At 35.3% G+C, this 10,706-nt stretch overlaps 2 protein-coding genes across 7 annotated transcripts; one reads left to right on the forward strand and one right to left on the reverse strand.

The window, feature by feature from the left end:
- Nucleotides 1-515: 515 nt before the first annotated feature.
- On the forward strand, nt 516-5,795 carry LOC121806959. 6 transcript variants are annotated; one of them, XM_042207137.1, is made up of 11 exons: nt 517-1,232; nt 1,385-1,495; nt 2,249-2,313; nt 2,788-3,469; nt 3,566-3,649; nt 3,881-4,018; nt 4,106-4,272; nt 4,376-4,556; nt 4,631-4,753; nt 5,136-5,279; nt 5,371-5,795. In XM_042207137.1, exons 4-11 carry the CDS (start codon nt 3,389-3,391, stop codon nt 5,710-5,712), a joined length of 1,260 nt encoding a protein of 419 aa, XP_042063071.1. In that variant the 5' UTR covers nt 517-1,232; nt 1,385-1,495; nt 2,249-2,313; nt 2,788-3,388; the 3' UTR covers nt 5,713-5,795. The 6 variants fall into 6 exon arrangements, with proteins under 6 accessions (XP_042063075.1, XP_042063071.1, XP_042063074.1 ...); XM_042207140.1 differs by lacking the exon at nt 1,385-1,495 and having other exon boundaries at nt 2,788-3,261; nt 3,374-3,469; XM_042207141.1 differs by lacking the exon at nt 1,385-1,495 and having other exon boundaries at nt 516-1,232; nt 4,121-4,272.
- Nucleotides 5,796-6,454: 659 nt separating this feature from the next.
- LOC121808935 (protein FAR1-RELATED SEQUENCE 5-like) lies at nt 6,455-9,313 on the reverse strand. Its single transcript, XM_042209491.1, has 4 exons — nt 9,118-9,313; nt 8,241-8,933; nt 7,505-7,908; nt 6,455-7,414 (listed from the first exon to the last, which is right to left on the reverse strand). The coding sequence occupies exons 1-4, from the start codon at nt 9,311-9,313 to the stop codon at nt 6,455-6,457; spliced, it is 2,253 nt and encodes a 750-aa protein (XP_042065425.1).
- Nucleotides 9,314-10,706: the final 1,393 nt, after the last annotated feature.

Raw genomic sequence — 10,706 nt, forward strand, 5'->3', positions numbered from 1 at the left:
ACTACGAGGAAGTCGCTTTGAACCCAGACTTGAGCTACGAAGAGAGACCACAAATGATTTTGGACCGAAGGATCCAGAATGTGAGAAATAAACCAGTTGCTTGTGTGAAAGTACTTTGGAGAAATCATGGGCACGAAGAAGCCACGTGGGAGAATGAGGAAAAGATGATAGAACTGTACCCTGAACTCTTTCCTTGAGGATGCCAAATTTCGGGACGAAATTTCTTTTAAGATTGGTAGGATGTAACGCCCCACTTTTTGAACCCTAATTTTCGAACCCTAAGACGATATCATTTATTTCTTTTAATTCCATGAATTAAATGGCGAGTGGAATTGTTATATGATTTCTTTGGTGGCCAAATTTTGGTTCGGAGTTATGATTGTGGTTGACTGAGTCAACTTCGTTGAATATGTGACGTGGTTATTTTGAATAATTGATATGGGATGAAATTATTTGTTTTCAAATAATCGATGAGTTGTTTTTACAAAGCTCGAATTCAGTGATGGTAAAATCACAATGTGAATTTAATTAAATCCTTTCCTTGAGGATTATTTATTAGACTAATTTCCAACACATCTGATGAATTAAATAATTGATACAAGTCCAATCCAATAAAGAATAAATTGTGGTCTACACAATTTAAATAAAATTCTAATTTAGGCCTTGAGCCCAAACTAATACCTACTCAAATGATATCCCCTGGCCCAATCTCAGTTCCTATTGAGCCCAACAAATTAAATCCTACTAAATTATTCCAAGAAACTAGAAGATTCCAGCGCAGTAATTCTCCTCTCAATCTGCCGTATTTCTTCTTCCAATGAGCAACTAATTCAGATTTTGTCAAAGGCAGCAATTAGAGTCCAAATTGATTGTGAAATCAACTAACGCATTTTTTTTCCTTCCCTTCTTCAATCTGCTCCAAAATTAGATCATCCATCGACCTTAAATTCCTTTTATTTTGAGAATCAATTACCTGTTTTACGTTTCCTCTCCCACGCTCATAACCGCTCCTCCTTCTTGCAAATCTTTCCTAAATTTTGACCACAATCAAAGTGAAATCAATCACCAAAAATGACTCTCAATACACAGCTATATAAATCCTCCTACCCTAATCTCTTTCCCTCACACAAATTCACAGCCACTCACAAAAAAAAACGGCTGAGGGAGCAGTAAAAAGGGAAAAGCCAGAAGCTTCAATCTTCTTCTGTTTCAAGCCAATTGTTCTTTTGAAGGTATAATCTTCTTCCCCAATTCAATTCTTCAATCCATGAACTGCATAGCATGTTTCTCGCTCAAGCAAATCGATAATCTGAACAATCTAAATCAAAGTTTCAAGTTGTAATTCACGAACCCAATTTAAGAACTTATCTGCGGGGATAATCAGGGTGGAAACGGGGTTCAGACGAAGTTGAAGCCGCCCGAGCGGCGACGCAGCGACGCTGAGCGACGACTGGGAGAGACGGTGGACTCCGGGTGTTCTAAATTCGTGATGTTGGTGCGTGTGTGTATTATCATTTCATGTTTCAACTTGGGAAAGGAAATGGGAGAAGTGAGTTAGAGATTTTTTTGGCTTTGTTCATCAAATGAAATTTAGGTGTGTTCTTTTGAGAATTTCAGTGGAGAGATAGAAGAGTAGCCGACGGTTTCTTTTGGGGAAAGGAAGTACTTGATTTTTATTATTATTTTATTTGTTAATCCCTTAATAATATGTTGAAAGTGAATGGGAGGGTACGTGTGTTACATTTAAAAAACTAATAGTATTTTCTTTTAATTGTTTTGGGCCAATTAGTTGTGTTTTGTTTTTAAAAAGAAACTTGGGCCTCTACCCATTCTCTTGTTTTGAAAACATAAAGTATGTGTGTAAATTGTTTTTGAAGGGAGTATACACAGTATCACATATGTGGGATGGGAGAAATTGTTTATTTCTTGTTTACTATAATTTCTATAATTTGAAAATGTTTGATTAATGTAGAAAGTAGTGGAAGGGTATGTACGTGTGTTAATTTGTGTGGGAGTGTAATTGTTTTATTTTCCTTCCTACTAGATTATCTAAATTGTTTGATTTGGACATGTTTCTAATAAAATTTGTTGGGGCGTGAGCGGCCGGAATCAATCAAAAATACCTTAGCTGCTAATTGTGGAAAATAGGTAGTCTTGAATGAGGAAAATAATTAGAGACATAGGATGCATGCATCTTATTCTTTTAATTTGAATGTGTGTTGATTTATGTATTATCCAAATGCTAAAGGTGAATCCTCGCAAGCGACACGTGATACCAAGGGGAAGAAAATACTTGTGATTTAATCAGTCGAGGTGGGCTTTCTTTTAAATAAGGACGATGTCCTAAATGTTTTATCGATGGGATATGAAACTGTGTTTATCATGCCTTATTTGTTTTTAACGTGCCTATCTGATATGGCTTTATGCCATTATTATTTAAATCGAATTCGGGTCCTCGTAGGGCCGCAAACCCTACTTGGACTAGTGTACACCTATGGTAGACTGTGTGCTAGCGTACGGGCTGGCCGGTCTAGTGACCTGGTTTGCGGCAGCATTCCTCGTCATGTATGAGCAGATATGGCTAACGTCTATGGGAAAATGGCTGATCAGTCGACTTTTACAATGGAAATTATTTTGAGTGCCTCGGGCCTTTCTAAAGCTAAACCCCGATGATTACTTATGTATGGCATGATAAATAATAACTTTTTTTTAAAAAAATGTTTTCGGCATGAGCCCATTGAGTATTATTTTAGTACTCAGCCCTGCATGTGTTTTCCTTATGTGCAGGTTGAGCGGCGACGAGCAGTTGGCGGTGTTGAGCAAATTAAATGAAGAATTAAACATTTAGATATTTTTTGACTATGAGTGTCGTTGTGTCTTCACACATGATGTCACTTTTCTCTTGGATGCTTCCGCTGAAACTCGTTTTACTTATTGTTGAATTCTCGAAACTAATTTGATTTCTTTAAAATCTAAAGACATGATATGTTTTTGGAATACGTTGAACCCCCGTTATTTTGAAATAGATTTTGATAATTGTATCCTCTATTTAGTCTATCTGTCAAAGCGTCACTCTGCCATTTTCTTTTGATTATTTGTCATTAAATACTTTAGTCAAACCCCTTTTATAAAACCCTAGTCTCTTTTTCTTTGATTGTATTTAAGTCCGTTTAAGTCGCGATCGCCGCATTTATTATACCCTAGAAGGGCGGTCGTGACACTGGACTTAGGGGAAACTTAGAAGTTAATCTAGTGACAGAGGTAATATGACAATAGCTAGAAGTATAACTCCTATATCATGAAGTAATAATTAATTATAATGAAGTAATCGTCTGTCTGAATGAACTATCTGTTTATATAATACTACTGGCAGGAAAATAATATACCAATGGCAGACGTTACTCGATCAGCAAACTTCAGTGTTGATGTTGTACTTAGGGGAAACTTAGAAGTTAATTTAGTTGCAGAGGTAATATGACAATAGCTAGAAGTTTGCATTCTTTATGATGAAGTAAATTTTCCTTGAAATGAATCATTTTTTGAATGGATGTATTGCCACTACCAGGATTTTAATACGCCGTGTGTAGTTCAACATGGAACAAATGTGAGATGGCATACAGATAATGGGCCAAAGGATGATGGAGTAAAGGTATAAATCTAAATTCCTCAAACAAAATTCTTCATCCTCCAAAAACACACAACATACAACCATGTGACATAATTCCTTTTCTTTTTCAATCCATGTTTACAATTGTCAACCCAGCATGCTATGCATAATTATTCATTCTGGATGAAGTAATATTTAATTGTAATGAAGTAATCGTCTGTCTGAATGAACTATCTAATTATATGATACTTATATCTATATTTTGTTGAACAGAATACTAATGTGGTTGCTGAAATACAGTCAGTCATTGATGCTTACAAGGAAATAGACATGGATGATGATGATTTCATGGATAGTGGTCCAGTTGGTAAGCCGGTAGGGACTGAGGTCGTTGTTTACAATGCTAACAAGGTAATCCTGTGCAGATTAAGAATCTGATAATATATAATCTACTTCTTGTTGTTTATATAAAAGTGATTTATTTATCGCAAACAATAGATCAAAACTTTGAAGGGTCGAATGGAGGTACGTACTAGAACAGAGAAAACTGTTTCTCATGCATTGCGATCTCCATTCGCTGACAGACCGGTTAAGATTACAAACAAGCTCAGTAAAGATGAGAAGGAATCATATTACTGGATTCTTGTAACACATGAAAGAGACGGGTATGATTTCTAATATTGTCTCTTGTTTTCTAAGATTATATCAAACAATTAACATATCCAATAATAGAATGTCAAATACCAACATGTATTATATAATGTGCAGATTAGTACTTGTTTATGACGACGATGTTGTGAAAGTTACAAAGATGGAAATGTGTTCTTTGATACCTCGGCAATTGATTGTGGTTGGCGTTATAGATGCACGGGCTTCCTACCTCAACAACATGGAGGAATTTCGATCATCGTACTCAGCAAGACGGCTATTTTTCACCACGTACCCATGTGTAAGTACAAATTATTGAAATATAATAAGATTGTATGTTATGAGGATCCTAACTACATTAATATTAATATGCAGTTGTACACCATTGTGACAAAGCCTCAATCCATGGATGTCAACACAATTATTGCAAACTTCTGTAACAACTTGAACAGAGAGTTGAAGGAAATACCATATTTCAAATGGGAAGATGTAAACACGGTACAAGCATCATTAGTATTACTTCAAGTCTGATTTATGTCTTCATCATGTTGTCTGTTACTTCATTTTTCAGATTGTTCATAGTACTTCATTCGTAAAGTTTATTACTTCATTCATAATGCATGTTACTTCATTCGTACACTATATTACTTCAATCATGTTTCCTGTTACTCCATTTTTCAGATTGTTCATAGTACTTCATTCGTAAAATTTATTACTTCATTCGTAAAATTTATTACTTCATTCATAATGCATGTTACTCCATTCGTACACTATATTACTTCAATCATGTTGCCTGTTACTTCAATTTTCAGATTGTTCATAGTATTTCATTTGTATACTTTATTACTTCATTCATGTTGCTTTTTATTTCATTCAATAGGTGTTGTTCCCCATATGTGCAAATCAGCATTATTATGCTGTTTGTTTTTGCTTCAAGAGAAATGCTATTGCTGTAATAGACAATTCTGCAAACGGGGATGACAATGACCTAACAATAAATTATGGTCACATTCCAGAAACATTGGTTCGTATTCTTCTCTTATGTTTGAATTTTATAACACATACATATGAATGCACACAACTATAAATGACATGTATTTGTTTTGTACATTCAGAGATCATACTTTTGTCACTTCCTCATCAAGAATGGTCTCCACGCATATTGTAAGATAGTGTCCAACTCCAAAATGCAGAGATTGAAAATGCCATGGAGGACAGTTGATAACGTTGAAGATTGTGGAGTATTTCTAATGCGGCATATGGAAACGTACAAGGGTGAGCGAGAAGGTTGCTGGAATTGTGGCTTGAAGAAATATTGTTCGGCGCTGATGTTAGCCGAAAATAGCCATGAAAGCTTCAACAACAAAATTGTTACAGCAACGTATTACGAAGAGGAAAGCAAACACATTGAAATTGATGTTGAGAAAATGATTGCGCCATATTTAAAGAAGAAATGATCATTTTAGCAGATCAAATTTTGTATTCGACATACATCTGTTATGAGCATTGAATAAAGTACCACGCGTTTTAATGTTGTTCATTATTAGGCTATACTACTGCATTGGGTAACAGATTTAGTTCATTTCAGAAATCTTAGTTTATTTCAATGATCTATTGACAAATGGAAAATATTTCATATAAAGTTAGACTAATAATCTATTCCTACAATATATCTTGTTTATTCTATTTAAGCTTGCAAAAAGTCTAAACAAATTCAAAATGTAAATGAAGTAAGAAACAACATGATTGAAGTACAGAAGTAAGGGAATGAAGAACATAATTATCCGACTGAAGTAAATTATCCAAATCCAGATATTTAGCCTCAACATCGGATTTTCCTCTTTATATGTTGTTCAATATTAGCCTGTAATGCTGCATTGGGCACCATATTTAGTTCATTTCAGAGATCTTAGTTCATTTTTGAGATCTATTGATTATTGATAAGTGAATCACAAATGGAAAATATATCAAAGTAAGACTGAGAAAAACATTATAATAAGCCATTATAACAATACTTCAGTCTATTCTCTTTATGCTCGCAAAAAGTTTTAACAAATTCAAATTCAAAATGTAAATGAAGTAAGAAACTACAAGACTAAAGTACAGAACTAATAAAATGAAGAACAGAAATATCTGAATGAAGTAATAAAACAACCAGCTTCAACATTGGTTTCTCCTCTTTTTCTTGTTATTCTCGTCCTATATCTTGTCACAATTTCTTGAATCATGCCGACCAACCTCGCCGCATTTTCCATATTTCCGACCAGGCTTGGACATCTCTCTCATTTCCTTCTCAAGCCGAGAAAGACGTCGACCACAACCTTTGGTTTTGACGACATCTGGCGGATGAACATCTATTTGACTAGGGACATGTGATCCATAAAAATTCTCAATCATTAATCTCTTTTCACTAATTGACAACACATTTCCCTCACCAAGTACTTTTTTTCTTCCTTCAGCCATAATTTGTCTAAATGCTCGAATTTTATCACCATCTCCTTCAATAAGCCGTGCAATATCATAAAAATCTCCATGCATATCCCTATACTCCTGCTTCGTCTCATCCACAACAATAAATGTTTCAATATCATCATCAAACCCACAATGCACAGCCTTGACAAATTTAGACTTCAACCAGCGTCCTCCATGTAACTCATTAGGGATTAATTTCATTTTTTTGTTTCTCAAGACCCAAAAAATGTGACTGCATACAAGCCCAATCCTCCCAAACATCTTACAACTAAATGCATATGAATCAAAAGATGTGGAGTATGACACAGTCCAGTTCTTCGAGAACTTGTCGTTGACTACATAAATCTCATTCTCACCAATGTTTGACAATGTCACCATAGTGACATTATCAACTGCTTCCTCAATCTCACTTTGAATTAGTTTGAAACCACTATCACTATATATTGTCGAAGCATGCTTCTCGAGGGCTGAATTTGTTTTCAAAGTTGGAATTGTGTTAAAATCCAAGTATTCTAGCCTATTGTTGTTGCTCCTTTGGCCATCCAATGCATTGTTGTAATTCATAAGAAATTCAACAAGATTCGAACGAGACTTGGAGTACCTCTTGAAGAATATGTTCTGAGATTCAGATATTGATGTGGTCTTTATTAGTGAACTCATTGGAAAATCCCTAAAGAATGCAGGCACCTGCAGTTCATTAGTTAACAAATATACTTCAGAATAATGACAGAAATACTTCAGCATATAGAAAATATGTTTCCAAAGAAGGATACATACCCAAAATTTTCGTGAGGCAAACATCGAGGAAAACCACTCATTGTCCTTAAGCCCATATTTTTCCATTACTTTATTCCATTCTTCATCAAATTCTTCAGGCTCTATCAACTCAGACCACACACAATTGTTTAACTCCTTTTTCAAGTCTTCATTGCCAAGTAGATTCTTTGGTAACTTTTCCACAACCTTGAACATGATGTGCCACATGCACCATCGATGTCTTGTATCAACAAGGACTCTTTCCACAGCAACCTTCATTCCCAAATCCTGATCAGTAATGATCAATTTTGGTTCAGAACCCATACATTTGACAAAACGTTCAAACAACCATGTGAAGGAATCAGCATTTTCTTTAGATAATAAGCCTGCACCAAATGCTACAGGTCTCCCATGGTTGTCTTTTCCTGTGAACGGTGCAAATATCATGCAGTACATGTATTACATCAATTCATCAAAAAGGATGTTATAAATAGTTCATTCTGTAAGGTATAATACTTCAGACATTAAGAGTTTTACTCTCCTAGTAAGACTTCTAAATACTTCTGCACTCACATCATTCCAGGGGACTATTAATTCATTATTGACTATTACTAGTACATTCTGTTGAGTTATTGCATTAATTCAGTAAATGTTTCATGCATATGCAGGTTGATCACATCAATAATCATATCATTATAAACAACTTATTGTTCGTACCTATTAGTTGAATAGGTTGTGTCAAACGATACTATATCACCGTAGAGATGGAAATTCTTCTTAGCAATGGGGTCACACCAGAAAAGACGAGTGAGCATATCCTTAGAGTTCACCTCAAAATCATAGGTGAATGTTGGACAATTCTCTTTCTTCCGGCTCATCTCATTAAGTACCATTTGTGCATCTGCCCCACTAGTATATGCTCTCAAGTCGTGCCTATAGTTTCTAACTTCTACAACCGTGCAACCAACATAATCCAGCCCACCAAGAACCTCATTCAGCAGCTTAAAAGTCAGTGTAGGGCCTATGCTTGCACTTGCACAATCTAGTATAAATTTCTGATGCAATAGGTCAATGTTGCGATTCAGCCTCATGAATCGCTTATGGCGTAACTCCACCATATCATGATTATGTATTTCATCAAATTGATTGACAACATAACCAATTCCTTTACAAAACTTAAAAGCAATTTTAGCCTTGCAAAAACACTTCCTAGAAGAACGTCTACGTTTTAACTCATGCCCTTGCATTTTCATTTTCCTCTGACCTTCTCTACTGCACACAACATACAACCATGTGACATGATCCCCCTTCTTTTTTGATCCATGTTTACGAGTGTCAAACCCAACATGTCGTGCATACTTATTATCGAACTCAGTAGCATCATCAAGTCTAAGAAAAATCTGTCCAATGTAAGGCTTTAGCTGGGATGGACAATCAGGTAAGTATGACACTGTTATAAAACATACAAACTACTGTTAGTGGAAAATTTAAACAAAACAAAACATATTCATTCAAACAAGAACAGAAGTTCAGTTTTACTATTTATTACTTCATAGTAACAACAATTTAGTTCATTATGAGTACAGATCGAAGAAAACACATTGCTCAATTAGAAAAAGTCTTCAACCTTCAACCTTCAACTGCGGTATTATTTGATTCTGGCTCTGAATCTGAATTTGAATCCGTATCAAAAAGAGAGCCTCCTGGATTTCTAAGATCATTCATAATCGATCCATCATTGATCGATGTAGATCCTGTTGATGTAGATCCTAATCTGTCTTCAACCGCAGAATTTGTTGAAGTAGATCCCAATCTATCGATATTCTCCATGAGAGTCAGAATATTGAGAAATTGAAGCAGAATTTGTGAATTAAGGTCCAGCAGCTTTTGATGAGCCCGAAACGAATGAAACACTGCAGCGTGAATTGAACGTGAATATTGCGAAATTGAATTGAACGTGGAATGAAGAAGATCCACGCAGATCGTGGATGGCAGGTTGAAGAAGATCGACGCAGAGCAGATCGTGAATTGCGAGAGAATTGAAGAAAATTGCGTGAAAATTCAAAGAGATTAAGATAAAGAGAACCACGTTATGTAGGTTAAGAATTGATTTCCTAAAATACCCCTCAGCAAGTGTTTATTGAATAAAATATTAAGTTAATTGCAATTTAATCCTAACCACAAGATCAAAAAAATGAAGGGCCCTAATTTGGTCTCTAGTTCGGTCTTTAAAATTTGGTTCGACATTGATCATTTCCCTATATATATATATATATATATATATATATATATATATAGGGATGTGATCAATGTCGAACCATTCTTAAGGGCCGAACTAGAGACCAAATTAGGGCCATCCATTTTTTTAATCTTGTGGTTATGATTAATTTACAATTAATTTAATTATTTATTGAATTAAAACATACTGAGGGGTATTTTCGGAAATCAGTTTATTAATCTTCATAAAAAACGTGAATCTCTTTCCTTCTCTCAATTCATACAATCTTCACGCAATCTTCTCGCAATCTTCATCAATTTTTACGCAATCTTCATCAATTTTCTCGCAATTTACGTTAGATGTATATTCTTCTTCAATCTGCATCGATCTCCACGATCTACCTCAACCGCGACCTGCCTCAATCCGTAATTCACGATCGTTTTAAATTGCTGCAATTGTTGTCAATCGCGATCTGTCTCAATCCTTCAATTCACGATCGTTTGCTGATTCACTACCTTGCTGATCGATGCAGCATACGAATGCTTCAACTCCATCGGGTTTTGCTTCCTCAATTCACGATCATTTTGCAATTGCTGCATCGTCGATCAATCGCGATCTGCATCAAATTCCCGATTGATCTGCCTCAGTTTTCGCAATTCCTTCAATTCACAATCTGCCTCAATTGTCATCCATGGAGAATTCCACACGTGAAATTCACCAGCATCTCGATGGAGTAGGGAAAACACCGACAAATTCTGCGGTTGAAGATGGATCTTCATCGACCAATAATGAAGAAGCTAGTATTGGATCAATTCTGGATGATCTACAATATCAAGGAGGCACTCTATTCGATACAGATTCAGATTTAGAGTTAGAAGAAGAAAGTAACTCAGTTGAAGGTTTGTAATTTTTAATTTTTTCATTCTATAGTGTAAACAGATTCATAATGAAGTAAAAAGGTCGAATTAATGCGGTAAAAAAATACACTAATGAAGTATTTTTATT

The sequence above is a fragment of the Salvia splendens genome, chromosome 6 (genome assembly GCF_004379255.2).
Source record: "Salvia splendens isolate huo1 chromosome 6, SspV2, whole genome shotgun sequence".
NCBI lineage: Eukaryota > Viridiplantae > Streptophyta > Magnoliopsida > Lamiales > Lamiaceae > Salvia > Salvia splendens.

Excerpts from the sequence above, each read along its gene's own strand:
- LOC121808935 (XM_042209491.1), bottom strand. The coding sequence starts at position 9,313 with ATGGAGAATATCGATAGATTGGGATCTACTTCAACAAATTCTGCGGTT. Across the intron at positions 8,934-9,117 it reads AAATAATACCGCAGTTGAAG|TGTCATACTTACCTGATTGT; the intron begins GTTGAAGGTTGA and ends GTTTTATAACAG. Across the intron at positions 7,415-7,504 it reads TTGCCTCACGAAAATTTTGG|GTGCCTGCATTCTTTAGGGA; the intron begins GTATGTATCCTT and ends AATGAACTGCAG.
- LOC121806959 (XM_042207137.1), top strand. The coding sequence starts at position 3,389 with ATGGCAGACGTTACTCGATCAGCAAACTTCAGTGTTGATGTTGTACTT. Across the intron at positions 4,273-4,375 it reads GTAACACATGAAAGAGACGG|ATTAGTACTTGTTTATGACG; the intron begins GTATGATTTCTA and ends TATAATGTGCAG. Across the intron at positions 4,557-4,630 it reads TTTTCACCACGTACCCATGT|TTGTACACCATTGTGACAAA; the intron begins GTAAGTACAAAT and ends ATTAATATGCAG.